The sequence below is a fragment of the Alosa sapidissima genome, chromosome 22 (assembly GCF_018492685.1).
Source record: "Alosa sapidissima isolate fAloSap1 chromosome 22, fAloSap1.pri, whole genome shotgun sequence".
In the NCBI taxonomy this organism is placed as follows: Eukaryota; Metazoa; Chordata; class Actinopteri; order Clupeiformes; family Clupeidae; genus Alosa; species Alosa sapidissima.
The window spans coordinates 27,770,792-27,798,008 of NC_055978.1; the positions used below are offsets into that span (position 1 = coordinate 27,770,792).

At 43.6% G+C, this 27,217-nt stretch overlaps 3 protein-coding genes across 5 annotated transcripts in view; 2 read left to right on the plus strand and 1 right to left on the minus strand.

The window, feature by feature from the left end:
- psme4b (proteasome activator subunit 4b) overlaps positions 1 to 2,221 on the plus strand; it is a 33,743-nt gene extending 31,522 nt beyond the window's left edge. For both annotated transcript variants that reach the window (XM_042078052.1, XM_042078053.1), the window contains one exon: positions 58 to 2,221. In XM_042078052.1, the coding sequence (XP_041933986.1) occupies positions 58 to 192 (135 nt within the window). In that variant the 3' untranslated portion in view covers positions 193 to 2,221. The remainder of the gene's footprint in view (positions 1 to 57) is intronic.
- Positions 2,222 to 3,440: 1,219 nt separating this feature from the next.
- Positions 3,441 to 5,256, minus strand: chac2 (ChaC, cation transport regulator homolog 2 (E. coli)). The gene is made up of 3 exons (XM_042078057.1): positions 4,743 to 5,256; positions 4,626 to 4,661; positions 3,441 to 4,509 (listed from the first exon to the last, which is right to left on the minus strand). The coding sequence occupies exons 1-3, from the start codon at positions 4,875 to 4,877 to the stop codon at positions 4,135 to 4,137; spliced, it is 546 nt and encodes a 181-aa protein (XP_041933991.1). The 5' UTR covers positions 4,878 to 5,256; the 3' UTR covers positions 3,441 to 4,134.
- Positions 5,257 to 5,262: 6 nt separating this feature from the next.
- On the plus strand, positions 5,263 to 20,949 carry asb3 (ankyrin repeat and SOCS box containing 3). Of its 2 annotated transcripts, none has more exons than XM_042078055.1 (9): positions 5,263 to 5,856; positions 7,222 to 7,386; positions 7,460 to 7,572; positions 16,104 to 16,236; positions 16,887 to 17,064; positions 17,751 to 17,939; positions 18,200 to 18,466; positions 18,740 to 18,873; positions 20,704 to 20,949. In XM_042078055.1, the coding sequence occupies exons 1-9, from the start codon at positions 5,661 to 5,663 to the stop codon at positions 20,889 to 20,891; spliced, it is 1,563 nt and encodes a 520-aa protein (XP_041933989.1). In that variant the 5' UTR covers positions 5,263 to 5,660; the 3' UTR covers positions 20,892 to 20,949. The 2 variants fall into 2 exon arrangements, with proteins under 2 accessions (XP_041933989.1, XP_041933990.1); XM_042078056.1 differs by lacking the exon at positions 5,263 to 5,856 and adding an exon at positions 6,660 to 7,028.
- Positions 20,950 to 27,217: the final 6,268 nt, after the last annotated feature.

Below are 27,217 nucleotides of genomic sequence, written 5' to 3' on the forward strand. Positions count from 1 at the left end.
ATGTTTCCAGTAAATGATTCCAATATCAAAACCATTTTTCTCTTATTCCCCCTCTAGATGACCGTGAAGAAGACGCTGTCCAACTTTCGCCGCACTCACCATGACAACTGGCTGGAACATAAACAACAGTTCACCGATGACCAGTTAGGGGTGCTCACTGACCTGCTGGTGTCTCCCTGTTATTATGCCTAGACAGGTGAAGCCACCCGCCAACACGCTCCCCAGCCGAGCAACAGCCGAAGCCCACGCGAGTCCAACACAGACTCTCCCAGTGCTGCTCATGTCTCTTCTCTTCCCCAGGGGCAGTGCATACCAGGCTCTCTAATGCTGCAAGTTGTAGTGTTCTATTTTTATTTACAAAATGAAATTTTTATTTTATATAAAATGGTAATTAAAGCTATTATGCAGAAGACGTTCGGGGCAGGGGGGGGGTGATGGGAGACCATCATCCTCCTGTGGCAACGCTCCTCTGTATGGGAGGCCAGTCCTCAGCTCTGCCCACACTACAGAAGACCCTCTGACGCCAGACTCTCTGACACAAGACTCTCTGACACCAGCCAGACCCAGCAGCGATGGGCCAGTGGGGGGTAAGGAGGAGGAGTGGGGGGGGGGTGTCACACCCTGTACGTACTGTAATGTATGTATATTTATAGTCCACATTTCTTTTTGTTTTGGCATTTTTTACTATACTTAATATTTAAGGTTGACCAGTGCCGGCAGTGAACAGCCTGCAGTCTGTAATATTAATGTACAGTTAGGTTTTTTTGATTTCCAGAGTGTGACTGTGAGCGAAAAGGAAAAAAAAACAAACAAAAAAAAAACCTTTGGATTTGATCTCCCTCCCTCCAGGGTCTCTTCCTCTCCTTTGCCCAATATCTGTCACTCGGGCAGAGAAGTAGGCCCATATCTGTCACTCAGGCAGAGAAGTAGGCCCAGTCCCTAGTGTACTGCTCAGCATGGCCTGTCAAACAGATGCTGTCACAAGCTTTGGGATTGGCTGGCTATGGGTGGGTATTCACCCAGTTACTAGTGGGAGAATTGGAGCTCAGATTCCATCATAAGCAGGTTATTGCAGGGGCAAATGCTAGACTGGCAGAGTGTGTGTGGCTGCATGTGTGTGTGTAAGTGTAAGTGTAAGTGTGTATGTGTGAACATGAGTGGCTGCTTGCAGATGTCAAGAGACAGTCACCAGTGGTATTGTATTTAAGGTGTTGAACCTCAGATGGTTCACATGTCTTAGAGTTTTGTGAGTGTTTTGTGTTATGTGTATGTATTTGTATGTATGGACTGTGGACCGTACATGCATTTAACTATGCATAAACATATTACATACATCCATGAAGTTTTTTTAGATTTGGTAACACTTTATTTGAAGCTGGTGTCCATAAAGCATTGAAACACATTCATAAAGTGTTATAAAGTAGTCATAATAATTGACACAAATCTTTGACTATATTGACTGCATCCACAAAGTCTTACATTGTTATAGTATAAGTATCAGAATGCAAAATATAGCTTCTTTTACCTCTTGATAGTGGCACTGATAACATCTTTGCCTTATGTCAAATGTTTATTCACAATTTGCTCTTGATGGAGCCACATGTACAAGTAAAAGTAATGTAGGACTTATACTACATCTCAAGCCTTTTTGAGTGCAGTCATGTCTATTTATAGATATATATCTATAGACATTCTTCAGTCATGATGCATTAAGAATACTTCATACACATGTATAAGTGTGTTTAATGCTTTGTTCATACTTTGCGTAAGTAAAGTGTTGCCAAGATTTATTTTATGATTTCAAACTAGGCACTGTTCTGGTCAGTCAGCCATGTTTGTGTGTACAGTATGTGTGTGTGTGTGTGTTTGTGGATGATGTGCATGTGCATGATGTTATATGTGTGTGTGCACGCTTGAAATGTAGTCAAGTCAAGAATGAACGCTGTGCTGAGCTAGCTGTTCTGTCACACATACATACACACACACACACACCTCGTTGGAAGTGTCCCATAGGCATTTTTCCTGTCCTTTGTGGATTAGCCTCTGGTGTTCCAGCCAGTGGAAGAGCTGATAGTCATGTTCTGCATTGCAGAACCTCTTCACAGAACCACTGTGTAGCTTAGTGCCAAAACTGCAGTCATTTATTTTTGTCTTTTTTTTTAGATGTTGTCTGCTTGTTTTAAACTGCAGAGAATAAAGTCAATGAATCGTTTATACCAAACATACAGTTTGACTTTTCCTTTTAAGAAATATTTCATGTCATACCTTCATTTCATACTTGGGTTCTAAAAGCTGGAAGTGAATGTTTGGGCATCTTGTTCAGACAAATAAGCACACTGGAGACAGTTTTCAAAGTGAAATTGGACTTTAGGGGATACAACCGTGGAACAATGAATGCAGTCACACATGAGGCATGGTATTGAGGTACAGTCTGCATGTGAGCCAATTCAATGAAAAGCACAACTTTTGTAAAAGCATAAAAGCAGCATTGTTGAGGAAAATGGGATGGCTTTTGTTCAGTCTGGACATTAGCGTTTTTAGACGGTAAAATGACCTGAGTAGAAGTGTGCCTCACCCTACAGATGAGAACTTTTACATGTTTATGGTTGGTAAAACAGTCACAAATACACATCATATGCATTACAGACAATTACACTGGACATATCCATGATATGAAACATTGAAACATGTCTACAGAACTATTGGGATGCATTGCACACTGATGTTTAGTCTTTGAAGTTGGACATTTTAGGTTTACTCTGAACTGACAAGTAGTCAATAGCACAAAATTATATTTGCAGATATTCTTGGGCAATATTTTGAGACCTGGCTACTCTTGTTACCTTTTAGAATGTATAAAATGTTCCTAGAAATCATCAAGCCTAATTCATTGGGGCAGAATTTGAAACTTATTTTGCCATCAATACCGTCCTCCTGAGACGGTAACAGGTGGCTTTATCAGCTGAGCCATTGCCTTGTAAACAGCGCTGGTTTTACTGATAACCTAGTTTCTGAAGTCATGCTCATAATAATAACTTTAAAGTTACCTTGGCCTTTGGAATTAAAATAGCCCCACATCATCACATACCCTTCACCATACCTAGAGATTGGCATGGGTGTTATTTCAATTAGCCTATTAGCTGGTTTGATGCTCAATGCAAATCAAACCAGCTAATAGGCTAACTGAAATAACACCCATGCCAATCTCTAGGTATGGTGAAGGGTATGTGATGTGGGGCTATTTTAATTCCAAAGGCCAAGGTAACTTTATCAGGATGCACAGTATTCTGGATCCATGAAATAACTGGCCTTTAAAAATAAAAATCTGCCTGTCTATGGGAATTTAACATAGGGGTGCCAATACTTATGACCCCTGTATTTTAAGGAAGAGCATTTATTTATTTATGATACATTATTCATTCACTAAGAAAATTGGTGTCCTTAAAGGTTAGATATTTCCTCATTTTTCACTTAAGGCATTAAGATAAATTTCCAAAAGATGATTTTATATTCCTCTTTTCAGTCAACTTTAGCATGGGTGCCAATACTTTTGGCCAGCACTGTAGTATTGGTACATCATAGGATGTTTGTTTCCAAACTGAAGATTGGTCAAATGGGCTACTGTTAATAATGTGTTGAGCTTTTTTTTTTTTTTTTAGATTAACCATTTTGAATTCAGGGTTCTTGTAGAATTTTGAATCTCACAGGATTACTAGCAAATGTGTACTTCACATTTTGGTAGATGTATCCACATTCTCCCCTAGGAGTTTCATGAAGTATATTGACATTCACCTCAAACATCTGGTTGTTTCTTTACACACAAATGTAATAGAAGATAGTAGCCTATCGTGTTCTTGGAATTGACCTAAACAAAAGCCACCAGTTGCAAAAGGCCTAATCAAAAGCCACTATTTGCATTTGAACCAATCAGATGTGTGACGTTTGTTGCTGATATGTTTAGGGTTAGGTGTCCCTGATATCACCAGACATGTATGGTTGAAATATAACTTAAAATCACTGAATTCGACCGTATCCCTAAGTAAAACCTAAGTGGCGTCGGCGGCTGTAGAATCCACAGCCAGTTCGTGGGTTCCTGAGGGTTCGTGTAATAAGACGGCTTGACTTCACGGCAAGTTAGTTGACGGTCTCCTCCAACAACTCTCGAACACGTCGCTCCAGGGAGAACAAGTGCTCGTCCGGATCCTCTGGTACAAGTTGTCGCAGAGCGTCGGCCAACTCGAACAGGTATTCTGTATTACGACCGCTGGGTCCCACGGAGGTCATGATCTGCCTCGCGATCATTTCGAGTGGGGCCGGCCCCAGGTAGTCTGGGTTGTCACAGGAGCCGATGTACAGTAGGGTGTCGTGCATTGGCTCCTTGTCTTGCTCTTTGGGATGGAACGTCACGTTGATCACCCGATATCCACCCTTTTCCCGGTAGTCTAGGTACTCCTTCACCTCCTGTTCTCGGCCTGAGGGAAGTTTGTAAGCAACACCCCAGACACAGCCCTGAGTGATATGAAAAGGAAAGACACACTATTACGCACAGGATACGCTGAGGGAAAATGCCAACGTTCATAATGGCACAGCATTTCTTGTGTGTCGTCGAGTTTGTCTGGACTCACCTCAGTATCTTCTATTAGTGTCACAACCCGGCCTGGCTGAAAGGCGACAAGACACGTTACTTCAGCCTGGTGGCTAAGATGCCATTCATGTTTTCATAGATTACAATCAGTCCTTACCTTCCCTGGGACACCTCGATGGTCAGTGCTCCCTTGCCAAAACCTACGACTAAATCCTCTGATAAAACCAATTCGTTTCTCTTCAAAGGGAAAGTCAACTTTCCAAATCAAAGACCCGTATCCGAATACCCACATTTCGAGGTAACTTTACAGGCTACTCGCGTTTAACTACTGGTTAGCTGTACATTAACCCTACGTCAGCTGGAATCAATTATACATGTATTTTATTACTGACATTTCATACAATGACACTAACCTGACATTACCAATATTTTCATATAAAAGACAGTTACAAGACGGCTAACGTTATGTCTGACATCTATTCTGTACACTGACACACTACACATGCGCGGTGGATTGGCTTTAACGCATTTGATACCCCTCCGCAGTCCCGCCTATCCAGAACCGTTGATCCAATCACTAGGTGCTTGCCACATGGAAATGACCAATGAGAGAACCAAACGCGCAGTCGCCAGCAACCTATCACAACACATCCCTTGGGGTGAAGGGAACATCAACATCCTCGTTGTTGGGATAGCAATGCGTTGCTGACTGTTTGTGCTAACATGAAAGAAAGGAATTTTCCACTGAGAGAATAACTGTGGCAGACTAAACGTTTATACCCAAATATAACACAACTCTATATTGTGGCAAAGCGCCAGTCTTATTTACCCTGTTATAGGGTAATTCTAGGGTGTGCTCAGCTGACAAAGTTAGCTAGCTACCCAGCTAGCAACTGTCCTGACTGAAACAGGCTCCATAATTTATTTCACTTAAAGAGCAAAGCAAATATTGTTTAGATCAGAAGTTGCCTATTAGTAGCCCCATGCAGCTACTCAATGTAGGTCTTACGGCAGCAGCAAGTTCATTAAATCGAAGGGTCCAGTTTCTCTACCTCTGACTGAACTGAAGCTTGGAATGGACTTCACAGAATGTTATCAAGACACTTGCTCTGCTGTAGCTCTTGCCGCTAGAGCAGGGGATGCTAGACGGGTTCAGCGGTTGCTGAAGAGGGGCTACAGCGCCGATGTGAAGGATAACAGAGGATGGAACGCGCTGCACGAAGCTTCTGCCTCTGGATCAACGGAATGTCTGCGTCTTCTCGCGACACCTAGTAAGTTTGTTTCCAGTGCCTACACTATCTATGCCATTTCAAATTACATGTCACAGTGGAAAATTGGAAATGCCATGGTTCGGTGCTCAACATAAAGCAAACAGTTTTCAACATTCGAGGGTTCTGTCAATTCTTTATCTTAGCTTGAGGGGTTCCACTCTTTAGGCCTAGCCTACCCAGATGAGTTAAAACAAGCCTTGACCCTTTACTGTTTATATGGGCTTCCAAACAAATATGTGCTGCTAAAGCATTAGCTGAACCGGACCTCTGAGGGTGGGTGCCCTGTGGTGGTCTCCGTCACATAGACTTTAGTAAGCAAGTACATTAGTAGCAGATCCTTTAAGTCCTGTAAGCTGCACAGAAGCGCCACCATGGTTTTGCTTCAGTGCACCCTGCAGGTTCTGTCAGATCTAGCCAATTTGGAGGCTGGGCTGTGCCTCAAACTCTTCCACTATCGAATAGAATGGGCTACTCTAGTGAAAGACACCAATGCAGGTTGGGGAACACTGTTGGCATTCAGGGGTGTGCCTGTCTGGTCAGTTGAGATTTTTAGGTTGGTGGCACATGACATCCACATGAATTCTGGACCTGGGGTTTCCCACAGTGCACCCTGGTTCCATCACCTCCTCTAGTAAACGGCACACAGTGCACACTTACCTGTCTGTCCACATAATGTAAAAGAAAACGGGACTGAGCAGACCAGGTGGCTATATCCTATTGCTTTAATGGCATTTGCTTCTCATCCATTGCTTGAAGCAATGCGAATAGGCCTGTGTCTGCGTTGTGACGATAGTGTGTTTGTTGTGACGTTTGTTGTATGTTTGTTGTGACGATAGTGCTGTGTGTTGTGACGGTCCTCTGGAGCAAGCAGGATACCATTCACTCCTCTCGCACACCAACGAGCTGTGGGTGCTCATCTGCTCATTTGTGTCCCTGGACCACTGTTGGTAGATTCTCACCACTGCTGTCCAGGATCACCCCGCTAGCCTTACAGCTTTGGAGATGCTCTGATCCTCTTGTGTGGTCATAACAATTAGGACCTTGTCAACATCCCTCAGAACCTTAACATCTATCAGTACCAGTTTGTCATGCATATGGCATGTTGACTATGAGAAGGGGCGGTTCCTGTCTAATATATCTCAGACAAGTGCCACTATTACAATATAATCAAGGTTATCTGCTTCATCATTCTCCGTGAATGTTGTTTTGGCTCGTCAGTGCATTGAGCTGAATGTCCTCTAGGGATGGGGCCAACTACAGGGTGCAGATAGCTTACATGTGGCTTTTGTCTTCACCTCTTATGTACTGTTGTACTCATGTAATTGTGTCAGAAGACCCATACTGAATTTGTCTTCTCACCAACAGAAACTATGGACTCCAGTGACTATGTCAACTCGCTGACACACAACTCCGAAACACCCATTTATTTTGCTGCCAAAAATGGTCATGTTCGCTCAGTCAAACTGCTCCTTAAAGTCTCTGCTGATATCAACCTGAAAACCCATGACATGTCCTGTCCTCTCTTTGCTGGTAAGTCCATATACCTTTAACGTCCATGCTATGAGTTGCTTTGGTTTTGAAGGGTGTTTTTCTATTTCTCTAGCGGTGGACGGGGGTCACCAGGAGGTAGTGAAGGTGCTGATCCGACATGGAGCTGAGGTGAACGGCCAGCGCTCCGTGTCCGGCTGGTCCTGCTTACACCAGGCTGCATACAGGGTGAGCTTTCATCAGCCAGATAGCTGTGTCAGCAGCTGTCATACACGTCTAGATACGTACATACACACTCCACAGCTCCCTGATCTTTACATTTGGAAATAACAGTCAACCATAGTCTAACAAGACAAGACAAACTGGGGCCCACATCACTTCTTTTCAAATCATTTCTTGCCGTAAAAGAGAAGTGTCTTTCCTGAGGCTCATTACTTTAAAAGTGTCTAGAATAACTTTGAGAAATGATCACTGTCAACTCAACTGTGTTATATTCATTATTCACAGAAAACCACTCCTTTTCTCTTGAGATTGTTTTAACACTGGGTTATTTTACTAAAGGAATAGCAAAGATTTGATTTTCTTTTCTTCCTTTCTGTTACACTTAGCACAAAAAACTCTTAAAAGGTCCATTATGCAAAGGTTTTTCACCTTGATATAACCTTTACAAAGCCAATTTGGTAAACAAACTTGTAATAGGGGTTCATCTAGCATAGCCATACAGCATAGCCGTAGCGAGTCGCTAACGAGAGAACCAGCTGTGCAACTTAGTTGACCCGAAGACATCTCGCGAGAATCGTAAAACATCACTTGTCAGTAGATATATATAGCCAAAGATCCTTGATTACTAGCTCCGCTTTAACCCTCTCTCATATTCACCTTATTCCGCGCGCAAACATGGGGGGCGCTAGCTTTGCCCACATTGTCTCCGAACTTCCGATTGAGCAGTACATCCATTGCGATACATTGAGTTAGCAGAGCTCTATCGAGATGACTGGCATCATATGTTATGGGTCATCATAAAGTTAGGAATGTTTATTTAGGATTTTGGTGACTTAAGACATTTCTGTTATACACCTTTCTAGGGGTGTGAATCTCTCATGTAAAAGACGATATGATTCACATCTAGATACTTGGGCACGATTCGATACAAGAAAAGATACATGTTCATAAAAAACGATTCATTACGATTCGATGCGATTGAAGAATGAAAAGCATTCTGAAAGATTTTTTATCATTTGCTTAAGGTGCACATTAATTTTATATTATCAATTATCATGGTCATGTCAATTAGGCAAAAACAAATTTGTGAATATGATTATCTAAACTGAGGTTTGTATGCTGTATTGAAATGAAAAAAAAAAGAATAGTCTACATTGCAGTCAAACACAGCAGCCAAATACAACATAAAAATATTTTTTTTATAGAGTTATATCTGATTGTTTTCAAGGAGCTGTAGCCTATTGTTGAGGTAAGACAATACCGAAATAAAATAAAACTGTGCTTAAGACAATCTTGGCCTTTTCTCATATAGCCTACAAGAATAAAATAGGCCTACATATCAATGAACTGGGCCTATTTTGTTCCAAGTCTGAGTGAATATGAACAAAATAATAATAATGTGTGCATCGTTTTAGCAGCAAGGGCCAAACATTAAGGAAATCCCTTCATCAAACGTAAGGCTACTCTACAGACTATCGTTGCCGTTTAGGAATGCTATAGTAAGTGCAAAGATCCTTGATAGCTCCGCTTTAACCCTCTGGTAAGTGTTTAATTTCACGCTGGATTTTGAAAAACAAAAGAGTAAAAACTGTCAAAAAAACGACCGAGTCACGTGCTTAAGTTGCAGTAGATGTATGGGTAATGAAGTCCTTTGACAACTTTGGGCAATGAATGTAGCCCAAAACGAACTGCATTACCCACAAATCTGTGCCACGTAGTTTCAAAACAGGAAGTGGGATGAATGCGGTGCTTGCAACGTAAATGAGAGTCTGAGCGAGCAGAAAAGATTGTGAACCGATTCGTAACAAGTAAATCGATATAACGACCGGTTCATTTCAGTTTTATTCCGATACGGGGCTTCACATATCGATGTAGCCGTATCTTACACGTTAAAAACGGATACCGATACGTTTATTTATACATTTATTTCGTCAGTCATCATGCTCATTTTAATGAGTAAGAATGAAAGTTCTGCTGTGTTTATTGCAAACAAAATTCCGCAATATCTCCCGCGAGTCACGTCAGGCAGACTGTAGCCTGTCTGTCCGGGATGAGCTGCCCTCTGTTGTAGCTCCTCCCGGCTAGCCTCTGAAGATCACGTTTACGTAGAAAGCCAGACCAAGTCAGATCTGCCTCAAGTCGAACACGCCTAATATTGCAATCTGACCTCCTGATGGCATTTTTCGTTTTCCTCCCAAGTTAGCCTCTCTATCCTCTTCTGCCGTGTTATCCCAATGAAGCTAACTAGACGTAGCGAGCCGACCGGAAGTTTAAAGACAACATGGACTTTAAAAAAATGGGCGGGGCTGAATAAGGTGAATAGACACAAAAGGCTTGTTCGACTTGGACTGAGTCTGACTTGGTCTGGCTTTCTACGTAAACGTGATTTCTTTTTAGCAAACATTGAAAGCGGGTCCCACAGACCCAAACACCTTACAAGTGTTAAAAAAGCTATAATAACAAAGAGACTATTAATATAATTCAATACCTTTTTATTTATGTAAAATTAAGAAAACATTTCCCCCCCCGGTCCCTAGCACCAATGAGCCACTTGGAGACCGCCTTCTCGTTCTCGGCATCTTTACGGGTGATTTGGCTGGTCATGACGTTTTTCTTTAAACCTCCTGCAAGAAACAAGTATAACGGTCACTTACTTCACTGTATTGTCTAACACAACTCTCAGCCTGGACTGCAACTATGTTAAGAAAAGCGCTATATAAATGAAGATTATTATTAGAACTACACACATACTCTTGGAACACACAAGTTAGGCAACTGAGAGACGTGCAAACACACTGCCCAGCCAGGACAACAAAAATGGACCTGTTTATAACATTAGGGTATTGTGACATCTTTTTAGTATCAGTACATAGGGCTGGGACACCCTATGTACTGATACTAGACTAAAAAATAAAAATAATAAAAATAAATAAATAAAAACAGCCAGTTAAGCTTTAGACAGCCGCAGGAACTTCAAAGATCACTAGACTAAATACTTCAGACATGAAAGCAGTTTATCAACAAGGCTATCACGATTTTAGAACTGTTACATTCATGGCGTTTACAACTGTTACAACAGTAGGCTACCGCACATTTTAATGGCTGCGTCAGGTTGTAAAGGTATCAGAAGTTCAGAAATGATCACGTTATGCAGTCAGCTTAAGACCTCTGCAGAAGGCTACATGAAGTCGAATCCCCCAAACGTTTCACATTTTTTATTTTTCCTTTTTTTATTTTGCAGGCGTCACGTGACCGCGGTGTTGCAGTAATGCGGTTATCTTCCCAGCCCTATCAGTATAACTTAAAACATTATCCACATGCACACCTACCATATATTACTTCATACAGTTGTAAGGCCTTGAACTCTCTCTTCCCGTTTTGGCCCACAAAGTTGTACTGCCTGGATAGGCCATGGTCTAGGAGGAAGGTCATCATCCTTCTTGTGGCCTCGTCAACAGTTGTCCCCCCTATGTCAGTCACAGCTGCAACCTGAAAGGGAACAAAGACAATACAAATCAAAGTTATCTATATTGCTCACTGGAGTAAACCACCCAATATGAACATCAACAGAACTGCCAGAAGCATGGGTGTGAGCACACTGAGGAAGTTTCAGATCAAGTTCACTGCCCAATAAAATTGAGTTGCACCACCCTAGACTTAACATACATACCAGTTTGGACATGAAGTTTGGATTTGCCAGTTTTCCTTCCATGACTTCCACATCCCTAACGGTCTTTAGGGGGAAACCCTCTGGGGTAGAAGAGACGGTGCCAGTGTTGCCACGCTTTCAGCCCTACATTATATTAAGCAAAGTTGCTCATTTATTGCAAAAGCAATATATCTTCAATTCATTTATCGTACTTCAAAGCGTGTGTGTGCTATGATAATAGCCTTTATACATGCAAAGAACTGACCATGAAAATCTGAAATAATTCTCACAATTTATTTCTGTGACACTAAATGAAGATCAGATCACATTTTGTGACCAATTTATGCAGAAAACCAAATAATTCCAAGGGGTTCACAAACTTTCACATTTTGGCTGTATGCATTCTCTCTACAATTAAAGGCCTATTCACACCAAGAATGATAACTATAACTATAAACAAATATCGTTCTCATTAATATGAATGACGACGTTCACACATAAACTATAACGATAACGACATGAAGAACGATAACATTGGGGATCACTTTCAGAGCGATTTTGACAACAATAAAAAGCTAATAGCAATCAGAAGAACCCATCGAATTTTAGGCGTCACATTCATTAACACAAGGAGAGACTTTGGCTATCGTTGTTCAGTGTGAACGCTTTTATCATTAACGTTACGGTTATAGTTATCGTTCTTGGTGTGAATGTAACTGAAGTATGCAGCTCCCCATTTTGAAAACCATCCGCCAAAAACACCTCATAACTGTGTTGAGGTGAATTGCTCTCCACTGTATTTACATACCTGCAAACTCAGAAGGGCTGAAAAAGGTGACATATTTCCGAAAGACGCCCCCCCGCCTCCCGCGCAGAAGATTTGAATTTTTTTTTTACATTTTAACTATTTCCATTACATGGACATGGGTAGACCTGCAATAATGAATATTGAATATTATCATATTATATTATAATAAACGTGCAGTAAGCAGAATTTAAATATGGCTGCATTTGACACTTTTACATTTTAAAATGACATAGTCCTAACAGTAGGCCTACCAGCTGTTTTGAGTTAAGGCCATGTTTAGCCTAATTGAATAACTTAATGATGGAGAAGATATTTTCAGACCTGCCATCCTTGAAGAAATGTCAGTACTACCTCAAACAAGGGAAAACACATTGCCCACCTTGGCCTTCATGTATGCAGCCAAAAAAAGACCAAACAACATAAATGTTGACAATCTGTTTTAAAGCCTAATCCTTATCTATAACAATCACTAGTGTTGATAGAAAGGGACTGGATTTTCTGGTCTCTATTCTATCATGTCTGTTTTTTTAGTACCTCTTTTCAATCCATTATTATTTGATATTTTTTTGTGAAGAAATACATCTATCCCTCATGTTATGTTGGTGTCTTTCTGCTCCTCTCGTGTCTACTGAGGCTGCAATGATCACATTCCAACTAAACCCAGGAAAAAAATAAAATTTCACAGTAAAACAATTCAATTTACAGCTCAACTTAAATGTGTTATAGTTCTACCATTGCCTACACAGTTTGACCATGAATATATCCTAACTTGACTATGAACTCTCCCATTACTATGAACTTCATGGTCGCACGTCTGATGTGGACTTTAAAGTTTACTTTTTGCTGGGTCCCAGGCCATGTTGGTCTGAGAGGAAATGAGAAAGCGGACAGTGCTGCTAAGCAAGCCCTTAACGAAGAACTCACAGAATGTCAAATCCCTGCCTCAGACCTTAAACCTATATTGAACTCTTACATCACAGATAAGTGGCAATCTGAATGGGACCAATGCACCAACAATAAGCTATATGAAATCCATCCTACTGTAAGAAAGAGACTATTTTTTTCTTTTCAACCCAGACACGATTAAATAGTATATACCAGATGCCGTATAGGACATTCAAGACTCACTCATAGCTTTCTGTTGAGTGGTGAAGACTCTCCATTACGCCAATTTTGCAGAATGCCTCTGTCAGTGAGACTACTTGGTACTGAGGTTACTGCTACAATGGCCAAACCCTTGAAAAACCTGTGCTGCAACTTAGTTAATCTACAGTACCTGCTGTCTTGACGCTCTGCCTACAAACTTCTTTAAAAGTGTTTTCAGCTGTTTGGCATTTGAGCTTATGCAAATTGTGAACCATTCTCAGCTCAGGCATTTTCCCAGCAGCACTTAAAGGAGAATTCCGGTGTGATATTGACCTAAAGTGTATTGAAACATGATACCGAGTGTGAACGTATGTCTCATAGCCCATCTCGGCTTGTCCCCTGCACTCCAAAATCTGACGCTAGTTAACCGATGCTACCAACGGCTTTTTCAATAGTGATGCTTCGGCATCGGGCTAGCCATGCAAATAAATCACTGTTTTACACCCATTTACGAGGCTCAATGTATCTCCACACTTCATTGGTAGACTTCCGAGGGCCCTGACATTTAAAACGAGACATTGAGAACTTTGAAAAAGCACTGGTAGTTTACTTACAAGACGATTTATACAGACAGTATCTTCACGAAGTTTAGCGTTTGCAGCCATCTTGAATTTAGTCACGATAAGTCGAGCAACGAGTAAGAATGAACAGGTATGATAAGGGATCAGATTCCAAAAATAATTCAGTGGAAATGCATGGATTCCAGTTGCTGCTACTGGAAGAAACTGGAATGAAACTGTTGTGTTTGCGGTCAAATGTGACCGATTGACAATTCTTTTCTCTCAAAAATATTGTTACCTTATTCTGACTACCATGAGGCGCCATGACTTAATACAGGGCATCTGAACACACAAAAGAATTTTTGATAATTTTCATGACAATTTGAGTGTTTTATTTAACACCCATGTGTATTCCCGGTCTCAAATATGACCGGCCATTAGAAATGAATGGGTGAGAAAATGGTCCGTGTATAAAATGTAATCCAGACACATACTTATTGATTAGATGGACTGTATGTGTGCTTCTGTACATTAAAACACCCTCACTCCCCCTCTTTGCTTCTATGCCAGCCCCCACTGGAACCTTTCCCCAATAGAATATTCCCCTTTCTGACTTGCATTAGCTCAGGTCAATGAGGCCTACAGGCCATAAATAGCAAATGGAAGTTCAATAGGTTATATCTATAGAACACACGTTCATACAAAGGTCTATCACAACATTAGATGATAATATATGTGCTACTATGGATTTATAACAACTTTGGGTGCGGCAATATCATGCAAAACATGAGTAAATTGTCTCACCCCCCACAGCACAGACAATCTCTACTCTTTAAAAACAGCCCCTACAAGATTCTTAGCAATTCTGACCTTTTGACGATCGAAACTATCTCAGGAACAGAGATATGCCCCAAACAGCCCCTACAAGATTCTTGGCAATTCTGAACTTTTGACGATCGAAACTATCTCAGCAACAGAGACATGAAACTGCCCCAACTGGTCCTTGACAATTCAAGAACTTCAGTGCATTCTCCTCCCAGCACTTTAGGATGCCTGGAGCCATAGTAGTGCTCATGTCCCCAAATATGTTGCTGGATGCATTGTAAGCCGTTCTAAGCTGTTACACACGCCAAAGCTGTTTTGTCATTGAAAATAGGGTATTGGTCTTCACAACTGAACGTAAATGCCATATATCATATATCATATATCAGAATATTCTATTATGTAGATACACTGGAACAAGAACCCCGTAAAATAAAGTGTTGCCATATCTTACGTCTTATAGATAAGCATCCTATGAATAAACTCACCTCCAGCTCTGTTGGCACACACATGCTTCTCAGCCTAACCTGGCCCCCCACAACATTGTGGATTTCAGACTTTTCTGTGGGTTCTGTTAGATGTGAGTGTAACCCAGGTGGACACACCTTATAGGAATTTCATTATATCCTATAGTTTTCTCACTGCCTTCATTAATGCAAACCATTTTCCTCTATACTACCTAACAACAGTCAGCAAAGAAAGGTCAGAAAATAGGAAAGGCCACGCCCACCCTGAGAGTACAGATTCCAAGTAAAGAAATAGCTTCATAGCAGTAGTTGCTACTAGTTCTAAAGAAGTGAACTTCTGAGGTGTGGATTCTCTTGTTATAGAAGACTTCGGGCTATGTTCTGATTATTGAAGTCTAGGCTGGGTTTTTATGACACTGGAACTCTTCCCTGCGCGGAGGATGGCGAGCCACTCAAGACTGAATCGCCTCGGAGGAAACCCTTCAGTGTGCATCTTCTGATTTCAAGTGTGGTAGGACTGATCGTTAACCACGCAATTGATTGAACCTTCTTTTTTTATTTTTTTTTATTCTCCCACCGGATACTATCGGGTACACGTGATTGAAACAACGTTTGGATTCTTCATCTGGACTATTCTATTTTTATTTTTTTCGTTTGAACTTTGTTGCAATTGCGAAACCATAACTTTTATGGGTGCGCCCTGTTCTTTTGGGACTGTTGGTTAATAGCTCATTAATAACTGGAAATTACCAGAACACACCTACACTGATATATAACAAAGAACCAACTTTGTTTTGGGTTATTATGAATGTAAATGATTGAGAATACATTTTATGTTCTACTTACCTTGGTGTTTAAATTCAGTCATTGATTCCTGGTCCATTCCTAAATTATCTGAGCCTATTTTATGTGTTCCTCTTAAATGGGTTACATGAGGGATTGTGGGATTTGTAGTTTTAAATTGTGTATTTGAATAGGAACAATCCCAACATTGGTATGTTATCTGAGAGCACTACTGCCTAATACCTCATGCCTCTTGGGACAGAACAAATCACATTGAACCCCACTATGAAAGCTGCAAAGATGAAAGGCATTACTCTCTGCTCGGCATGTTCCCTTACATTTCTCTTTTTGTGCCGCCTCAGGGCCATGCAGACATTGTGCAGATGCTGGCGGGTGTGTCGTGCCTGGAGGCAGTAGATGACTATAGCATCACACCTCTCTTCCTGGCTGCTCAGTATGGACACAGCCCCTGTGTGGAAATCCTCGCTGGAGCAGGTGCTCTCTTTGGTCTCTACCACACCATCCACTGATCACTTTCTCTCCTCATTCATGTCTTATCTGGCCTTAGTGATGTGCTTGTGTTTTCACAAGTGAAGACTGTAGAATGCAAGCTTTTCACCCTATGTGGGGGCTACAGATTGATGGTGGTTGTAGTGAGGTCGCCTTGCATTGTAAAGCACTTTGGGTGTCTAGAAAAGTGCTATATGAATGTGATGTGGTGAATCCATTCACAGGATATAAATAATAGACAGTACATTTTTTATGACATAAAAAATACACCAAGTTAATGATAAGCTTGGTTCAGAATTGGCCTATTACTTCTGTAAATTGCACACACAGACAAGATCATTTATTATAGTACAGTCTTTGTACAGTCTAATTCAAACTTTGAAAGGCACTGTAATTCATATCTAAATAGGCAATTTGATACCTTTGTGGATATTAACCACAGATTGAGACCAACAGCTTCAGTGTTCCCTTGGGGTACTGCTAGAAATGCTGGATATACAGTATCAAAGCTTTGATTAAATAGGAGTTGTTCTTTTGGACATCTCTCGTGCCTTTTAATGTATTTGGGTAATGAACCCGTGCTGCTCCATGACCAGGCTGTCTGTTCTGATGCCTGTGTGATTGTGTCCATTCAGGTGCCAATGTGAACTGCCAGGCTACAGACCTGGCCACTCCGCTGCTCATCGCGGCCCAGGAGGGCCACCTGCCATGCGTGGAGGCACTCCTGACCCACGGTGCCAACCCCAACCTCTACTGCAATCGCGACCAGTGGCAGCTGCCCATCCATGCTGCTGCCCAGTTTTCACACGTCAGGTCAGTCCCGCAGTGCACACACAGCTGTGGGCCTGACCACTGCTGGTCATTGAAGACGAGATGAATCTGCTCGTGGATGAATTTGCTAGACACAGATGACTGTGGGAGGAGAGCTTTAAGTAAGGGATAATGTATAGAACGCCGGTCATTATTGGGAAAATAAGTCCCGACAGTCAAGTCAAGTTTATTTATATAGCACATTTCATACACAGAGGTCATTCAATGTGCTTTACAGGGCGAACCAGACCCCGACACGCAGCGGAGTGATATGAAAGATGTGAAATAGAAGCACAAAACCCATTTTCCTTGACAGCGGTCTGTTATACTTAGCAACGGTCTGTTATTGAGAATTAGCAGGCCACCGAACGTTGGGAAGGCCCATTCAAGTGAATGGAGCATTCTTCAGCATTATGAAGAGCCGTGCAATAATAAGGGACATGCTCTGTATACAGCTGATTGGGAACGGTGGAGCACTTCCAGGATTGTTAATGTTGAGAAGCCCAGTCTCAGTCTTTAGACTCTAGTTCCACAGAGAACTTAGACTAACAACATAACAAAACAACTACCAGCGTATTTCCTGGCTCCCCTAAAAATATCAGTCTCTGATTGGTTGTTAACAGATTGCTTCCGTGTAGTTTAATACCTGCTGTACTGTGGAGCTGATGGTGTGCTTTCCTGGAGAGCAGGGTCCTAGAGCGCCTCCTGGAGGTGACCGATAGGGACTGCGAGTGCAGCGAGGGGAAGGTGAGCCCCCTGTACCAGGCAGTGCTCAGTGAGCGAGCAGCCAGCCTGGTGCCCCTCCTCCATGCCGGCTACAACGCAGACGCGCAGCCCTGCTTTGGGTACACATGCCCCCTGGAACTGGCTATGGAGAGGTACCTGAACACAGACACATACACCTACCACATGGCTTATTGGTTTTAGCCACTCATGGTTATATCTATCTATCTATCTATCTATCTATCTATTTACAGCAATAAATTGCTTTGATAGATAGATAGATAGATAGATAGATAGATATCAAAGCAATGTATTGCAAGGGAACAATAGTTAATAAGTAATCTTTATCAGCTGTTTACTGCAGACTTCAGTGAAAAGATGAACAGTATTTCTCTCTTAATCTTTTCCTCCTCAGTTCGTACAGACTGAATGATGAGGGAGTGGAGATTGTGCGGCTCCTGATGGAGGCGGGAGCGCGTATCGGTCAGCAGGCGTACTCGCTCGCCCTGCGCTGCCAGGAGCTGCTGCAGCTGGTGCTGTCCTGCCGCGGGATCCCCACTGCGCGGGCCGAGCGTGAGGCCCTCGCTCAGCTGGCGCTGGCCGAAGTGGACAGCGCGTACTGCTGGCTCCCCCTGCTGCTCCAAGCCGGAATAGAGCCCGTGCTCTTCCTGCAACCCCGCCTGTAAGTAAGGACAGCGCCAGTGCCGCGCTGAAAGCACATCCCTCACCTGCTGTCTGTGCCAGCCTGCCCGTGCCAAGGCTGAGCCAGGGAGCTCACCCCCATTCAGCTGAAGCACTTGTGTGCTCCTACTGAGATGTGTGTAAGGCTTTCACCGGGTTTCAGAAACTCAACGATGTGTAAAAGGAGCCTCATGAGCGGCCTAAGGAGTGCTTTTGTGTCCCAGTCCCAGCAGTCACAGTCTTGTCTGTCTACTCTTTGTGATGTTTGTTCCAGCTTTGAAGAGGCTGCTGAAGAAGTGCTGACGTTCTTCCTGGAGTTCTTCAACTGGAGGTGTCTGCCTCTGGAGATCCAGAACTTCCTGTGTCGCCGCCAGGCAGATTCCTCAGTGACCACTTTGAAATCTCTAGGTAAATAGGAGACTCACAAACACCGGCGCCCACACACATAGGTACACATACACACACACCTTTACACAAACACACCTACAGGCACACATACTCACACGGACACACACGGACACACAGCATTTCCTGCGTTAATTCAAATGAAGAACACGCACTGTGTTACTTCAGTCACACTGTCAACATGTTCATGATGTAATTCCTCAACAGAAGGGGAGTTGGCCAAGTTTTCTACAAGGTAGAATTTGTATGCCTCCTTGGGTCGTTACCCCCTGGCACATTCATTCATTGACTTCCTCTTGCATCAGTAGCCAGTGTCCAGCAGCCCTGCTAATCTAGCCTGATGATGTAACATCCTGTAAGCATGTTTTGTAGAGCCCTGACAGCCATGGAGCCAGAGTAACAAACATCAACTTTGTCATGAGCAGCTGAAAAAGTTCAAGTGTGTGTGCGTGTGCGTGTGTGCGTGTGTCAGCGTCCACCCAGCTGAACTCATGAATGTTGCTAAGTGAAACCGGCAGTCCAGAAATGGTGTGAGTTTTTTTTGTCTTTCTGAGCCCACAGATAGCATTTGGAGATGAAAGAACACTGTGTGGTCGGGATGAGCTGTGTCAGCTCCAGGAGACGAGCATTTGGGAGAGCAAACAAAGGGGTTACCCCCCCCCCAAACGCACACACAGACACACACACACACACACACCTGATCACAATGCAGGAACCAGACGCCACCTGATGCACTTTGCTGGTGAAAGGAAGTGTGTGAAGTGAACTGATTGTCTCCCATCTGGGTGGGCGCGTGCTCAGAATAATCACGGCCCCATCAGATGGTTCAGTAGTGGGCCTGGGCACAGCGGGTGGTGGTTACTCACTTCCTCCATTACACATTCAAGAAACGCAAAATTAAAATGCATGAGGCAGAATTTACTATTAAACGAACAGTGTGGGCTGAGACGCTGTGCCCACAAGATGTGCTGGGTATCTGCAGCCATTGTCATGCCATTGCCATGACGCAGAGAGACCTCTTTTTCTCCTAATTAGGAAAGGACATTTGTCTCTAATGGGTGTTTATCTAACACTACGTACATGTTCTTAATGAGGTGTGCCAGTTGAGCTTCATCAGATGGTTAGCATTAAGCAGCTAGGATAGACACAACATGTTTGTGTGTGTATGTGTTTCTTCTATTCTGTGACTGCTTGACAACTTTTCACATTAACGTGAACTGTCTCACATGGACAGTAGTGTTTCTGGAGCTGTGATTTGTTTTGTTGGTGTTAGTGAGTCGAGTTATTTCTCCTCAGTGGTGTCTTAATGTCCTCTGCTTCACTTGTAGCTAGTGCAGTTACAGCCAAATGTAATATGAATGCCAGTCACAGAGATGCTATTCCAGCACTGTACGCTGAAGTCAGAGAGGCTGTTCTGAAGATTTCCATCCAAATGCAACCCTTCACTTTACAACTCTCTTGGATCACACATCACAGCACAGCTGCTTTGCTTGAACACATTTGAAGAGAACTTTGCTTTACAGAGCGCTCAAGAAAGTTTTCTGTGTTAAACTAGCAGAGCCCTTGGCTTCATACTTCATGGAACAGTTTATACTGCATTTCAACCAACAATAACAATAGACATGCGAGGGGAGAGTGTAAAATATGTTTTAAAATGTGTTTTGAACACCATATTCTGCACCACTCGGGCAGATGGTTTAGCTGCACTTGTAGTCCCTGGGAAAGATAAACCTCTCAACAGAAACCAGACCCTGGCTGCTGCTAGTGCTTTGTTCCCCAGCTTGAGTGTTTAAGTAGAGGGTACTGACCTTGTGTCGTCGTGCTCTCTTGTAGAGGGGATCCCTTCGCTTGCCCACCTGTGCCGGCTGCAGCTGCTGGAGAGTGTGGGCTTCCAGTGCCTGGCGGACCGCTCCTACGTCCAGAGGCTTCCCCTGCCCCATCTCCTCCACGACTACGTGCAGTTCAGAGACGTCTTCCAGAAACACTGCAACTCACTCTGCATTCTGTCAGTGCCCTTGTGAGAGTTCAACACACACACAGATGCACATTGTAAATATGTTAAATAAAGTCTTTTTTTTTTTTTCAAAAAGCAGATTAACTTATTATTGTTTTTGTTTACAATTAATGGTTAGAAATGAGTTTAGCGTAGATATTTTTCACACAGTGAATTTGTACAGCTGTTGTGCTGTGTTTTCATTGCTCCACTTATAAAGTGTCCCCTGAGAGAAGCTGTGGTTTTCCAAGTCATTTTGGATCTATGCTAACTTCAGCTGGGGTTCTGTCAATATACTGTAAGGGAGACATTGTATGCTAAACCAGTGTGAGCTTCTATAGCTTTTCTCTTTCTCTCTCCCTCACCTCCTCTTTCCTCTCCTCTCTTTCTCCCTGTCTCCCATGCCTGTTATCCTCTGCTCTCCCCAGTGTCAAGGTCATGAAGGCAGTGACTCACCCGGAATTAGAATTGCAAACTGGAGTCAATCGCCTGATGTTGTGACATGACAGGCTGTTGTGCATGCTAGGCTGAATAGTTTTTAGTTTCACCCATCCTGTCCACAGGGTCTCCTCTGAATGTCTAAATGTCATCTGTGGATATTTAAGTCCAGAACTACCGGTAGGTCCTGTTCTCGTCAAGATCGTCATGAACTGTTTCGTTGTGTCATGAACAAATCCTGTTTGACCACTTGCTGACAGAATAACTGACTAACGGTAGTGATAAAATAAATGTACTATATTTTATATAGTAAATATATACATACAGTACAGTATATAGTGTATATATATATATATACATTTCCCTGCATTTAAAAAAGTAGAGAATCTGTGGACAGTCATGTTTTAATCTGAAAAATGGGCCAATAATATCTGTGGAAATGGGGGATCTTGCTGTAAGTCCACCTGTCACCAGCAGGGGGAGAAAGCACCCAAGCCCTGCCAGGCGAGGTGGGAGGTGGTGGCGGTGGGGCTGCCGAGGACGGCAGCCATTTCACACGGCTGCAGCGGGGAGTGAGGAGCCCTGTTTGTAGACACGGAGTCATCCCCCCACCGCCCCAGTGGGACCGATCCCCAGCCAATCAGCAGCACCCCCACTCCCACCCCACAGGGCCCAGGGGAGCCGCTGCTCGCGGCAATCACGGCCATTAAGGTGCCCTTGTGTTTCCGGCGCGCCCCCGGCCCGCAGCTACGCTTTCTGATTGGCAATCAGGGCATCAGAATGGCCAGAGAGGCTCGTAGCAGACGGTGGACACGGCTGTCTCTCGCCCACCTCTCCTGTTCCAGCCTCACCCTCCCTCATCACCTACATATATCTGTCCTCTGCCCTTGTTCTTGTTTCTTACACTCACCGAATCACGGGGCAAGGCAGCCATCTTCCACGCACGGCTGCTGACAGATCGCAGTACTTGAATGATTTATTTGGCGCGTCAAGTCATTCCTAGTTGTTTTGACAGCAGCACATATTTTCATACACCTCCTGAGCTAGTCTGAGATGTTTACTAAGCCCTTCTGTTCTCTGTCTGTGTTCTTTTCTCCCTGGTCCGCCTGTTGTGTATGGTGATTTTTGGGATGCCTCAGGAGGATGTGAAGTGTTTTGAAGTTCACCTGGAGCTTCTGATGGTTCGGCTCCTTGCCTTGGCAGATGGGCCATTTATAATACATCTCACCGGGTGCCAAATCAGGACTGAGTGCGACCACATCATTAATGCAGCACGATGCAAGATGTATCCTCCCTCAAATGCCCTCCCTTTGTTGAATAACAAGAGGTGCTTTCAAACACACACACACAAAAAGCTGCTGTTTTCTTTAGCTGAGGCAATGGGAGATTCGTGGGAGCTGTGAGCTTTGAACTGACAGAGTCGATGGAGATGTAGGGGCATCTGTTGTGGTGGTGCAGAGGGTCCACAATGAAGGCAGTGTCCTTGCAGAGTCAGAAACAGAATCAGATGTGAGTTTTTGAACATTAATATCCGGTCCTTCTAAGTCCTGACGTCTTAGAAGGCTTAGCTTTCCTCATTTCAATGCATGGTTGGTCTTTTTTAACTAATGCTGCCATGAACTGTGGATGTGCATTAGAAAGTAGATTAACAAGTGGTGTGCTTGGTTGTGTTTAAGTTGAAGTATGTATGCTGTATGCCCTGTGTGTGTCGGTGGAGACAGACCCTGCAGAGAAAGACATTCTTAGTTCAGTGTTTAAAAAGTGGCTCTTTATGACTGTGAATGCTTGGTGTACGTGTGTATGTGTGTACGTGTGTGTGTGCGTGTATGTGTGTGTGTGTGAGACAGATTTCATCCCACTGTCAGAGCCTCATCACAGTGACGGAGTGGGTTTGCTCTCATGTGGAGCGTGTGCCACACTCGCTGATGCTTGTCTGTGGTTATTGCTCAAAGCTCTCCTTGGGATTGGATCATTAAAACGTGGTTGCCAAGCGACCCAGTGATGGTAGCACTCTGTCATGGGGAAACAGGAAGAACAAGACTGGGGGGAAGCCAAGTGGACTCGACAGCGTCAGGGGTGATGGATGGAATTCCTAAAAATATATCCAGGAAATTGTTCCTTCTCATCAGATAAATGAGACTTTGTTCTCCATGGTGATAATATTTCATATCACAAGGACTGTAGAGCGAGCCCAGATTTTAGGCCCTGCCAAGATGTTCACATTAGCAAGCAACTGCAATAAGAATAGCCAAGTTAAAAAAAGCTTAATGCTCTGGTTACATTGTGTGATAATGTCTATGCAGATTAAATTGTAGCCTAACCTAGTCACTCAAATATAATTCACCTATTAAATCACTATAAACCAATTTATCACTTGTAGGGTAAATTTATTTTGTACTTTCATGCTTTCAAAGGCTTTTCTCTGCACAAAATTGGGGCACATTTGCCATTTTCACATTTTCAGGTAGGCTACCATAGCTTGGCTGAATATTCAGACTGTGAAATCATGTCACTCGTCATTATGAATGAACCAAATGGTCATTTTGACCGATCCCAAAAATGTTTTCAGGAGAAGAGAGTGCTTATTTTGTGTACTTTAAGGACCAGGGACTGGATGCTGTGGATTATGAAGACACAACACAAATCAGCACCACAGACAGCACCCCTATCCCTTGCTCCTTGTAGAGCAGCTCTCTTCACATTGCACCAGTCCCACAAACAGGGCCACGGCATGAGTCCTTGAGCGTTTCTTACTTCAGCGTAGACCATGTTTGTGGCTTGGCAACCTGGGCTCAGGGCCAACGGCAGCAAGTGTCACGTGGCCTTGAGAGGAGACTATCTCGCTACATGAACTGAGGCCCTCTGGGGGAGCATGCGATTGGCTCTCACCCATTACAAGGCTGTTTCTTTGCAGGAGCACTTGAATGTGTATCACTTGCTCTTCCTCTACAGTAACCCTGACACAGAAAACTATAAAAGGAGGCAGCTGTGGGTTATCATGCCCACTGACTAGTAGCAGCACACGAAAGCCTCTGCTTCCGCCTGATGGGTTTGTGTGGCCTCCGACGGATGTAATTAGAGCTTTTCGTGACATTTGATTGCCATAAACTATGGATGTGTCACATTTTTCCCTCTGTTCTTGGCACCTGTGTTTATACTTTTTCCAAACAAAGCAATCAGATGTGGTGCCAGTGGGGGCATTTGTACAGCATGATGGTGTTTCCTGCTGTCTTTAGCCTCCAGTCAAAATTGAAGCAAATATTGAATGTGGGAAATTGCATTATGGATGAATTGCGTGAAAATGCAGTTCATTCCAAAGTGCTCAACCCAGCCTACTCTCCCAGCTGCCCCTCAGTGTTCCAGAGCGAGTACCCTGGGTTCTGCTGCAAGGGGAGGTGGGGCTCTGCCCCAGGTGTTTGGCTGTGGAAGAACTCGCCTCATCCTTCCGAGCCAAAAGCTTCTGCCAAGGGAAGCCACGAATGGAATGTCAGAGTGAAGGGTTGATAGGAATGCTTGAAAAAAGGGCAGAGAGGGTGGGGCGGCTTTTTTACAGCTGACTTACCAATGAACAGTTTCCTCTAAAAAGGGAGAGACAGCAGGGACTTTTTGGTCGTGTGCAGCAGGAGTCAGTAATGGGTGATGAATAACTTCTTTCTGCACACCAGGAAAGATTTCTAATTTTGTTCTTCTATGTTTCTCCACTGCTTAGTTCTCTAGGTCTCGGGGCTATCTAGCTCCACCCCTGTGCTTACACCACAATGCACGAGGAGCCCAGTTGATGATCTGTAGTAACTGGCTGTGGTTAAAGGTTCGCCTCCCCTGGGCTTTGCCACCCACACAACCTGCTGAATGAGTGGTGAATCTGCTGAATGGAGTAGAGTGGGGATCTGGCTAATGATAGCAGTTCATCAGGGAGGAGCACCCAGCAGGCTAACGCCATAAGGAGGTGAGACCAGGGGGGGCGAAACAGGGCTATGTGTGACATGGGGCCTCCTTTTCCTCCTCCTTCTCCTTCATGATGCCATACACACACAGCAGTTGTCGTCGCTAAGTTGTGTCATTTGTTTGAGAGTCAGAGGAAGTCTCGTCCAGTGTTGTTCCGCCTCCCCTCCCATGAGGCCATAACAAAATTCCTAATTAACCTTTTATTAAAGCAAGGCCACTCTAACTAATGAGTTCTGTTATGGGCTGATCCCCTCCAAGGCCCATGTAAGAATTACAGCTGTCGCTGATCTGGAGACACAACCACGCTGTATAATCAGGAATTAAGCAGTGCTAAGTTAAAGAAATAAAGAAACTCCCCCTGCTCTGGTGGGGCGGCCATGAGTGGCTCCCTCAGTTGCTGAGAGATCACATTTACAGAGGAAGCAGAGAAGAAGACAACAATTCGACCAAAGTTCTTTGTGGGTTTGTGCTAAGTTTGCTTTTCGTGATGCCAAAGAAACATGCTGTGACTCTCATTGCTGCAGCTCAATTTGGCTTCCTCTGTGTGACTTAAATGATCAGAGGAGGAGAGAGAGAGGGGGGGGGTGGGGCTTCAGGCAGAACTGTCTGTGTTCTGCTCTCCTCCCGTTCCAGGGTTTACATGCAGTCCCGGAGCTCCCAGAGCCAGCACGGGAGCCTTGCACTGCTTCTCCTTCTGTTCCAGAGGACAACCAGGGATGCGTTACCACATGGCCTGCCCCGACCTCCATATCTGAAGCCCCTTTCGCTTTTCAACATTTCTCTCTTACATCAGAGGGTGCGACCGACGATGGCCGCAGGACGGCCCTGGCTCCGACTCAAACCAGAGGACGTTTGAAGCGTCTGAGCGGAGTGGAGCAGAGTAGTGAGGGCCGACGCTGACGATCTGATGGAGGGGAAGGTGACAGCTCCGTCTTTTAAAAAAGGAAAAGCGTCAGGTCCTTTAAATGCTAATCATCCATTCTCAATCCCTCATAAACTTTAAGTGCGAGCCTTGAAGATAGAGCAAAAATAACATCTTGAGGAGGAACGTTCCTTTGGGAGTCCATGTCCTTTCCTGAGTAACGAAGGGCGGAATCTGGGGGAAAAAAGCGAACCTCGGGAGCAATCGTAGCCTTCCATTTCACCGTAGCCTTTCTCGCTGCACTCATTTTACCGACCAGTGGATAAGGCCCTTAGGTAATCATGAAATACTGTTAGATATTCTACACACATATTACACATTAACTCTTGGCCACACGGTCAGCCTTGGCATTTTACAAGGCACACGTATAGTTTTTAAGAGAACTTAAGTGCTACATATAGTTTTTAAGAGAACTTAAGTGCTACGTATAGTTTTTAAGAGAACTTAAGTGCTACGTATAGTTTTTAAGAGAACTTAAGTGCTACATATAGTTTTTAAGAGAACTTAAGTGCTACGTATAGTTTTTAAGAGAACTTAAGTGCAGGCTTCAGTTCCCTTTCCCTTTTCCCACTGCATTGCATTATGTCTGCTGTGTTTTTATCTAGGTGTGCTGCTGTGTTCGGATGCAGATACCAGTTTGTACATTATTGTGTTGGGATGCCTCTCTGGATATTACATGGCAATTGTAGTACTACACAAAAATGTATTAGTTTTTTTACAGGAATTCTAAGAGCTTTTTTGTTGTGAAAGCCTCCAGGTGAATGTCCTCTTGGTTTTCAACTCTGCGTCCTCTCACATACGTCTCTCTGCAGGATAACAAGAAAACATCAATTGAAATGTGTCCCCTCAAGGAACATGCTGATGCATGTCCTTTCCTAGAGTCGTGGTGAAAAATAAGCCACCACAAATAACACTCGTAAATTCCCTGGCAAAGGCTTGACATTTACATTCATTTTGGAGTCACCTGCAAGGGTGAGTTGGGTCTCCACATCAATGATATGTCAGCGACAAATGCCTCCAGCACCCAGCACTTCACAGTCATGGACGTA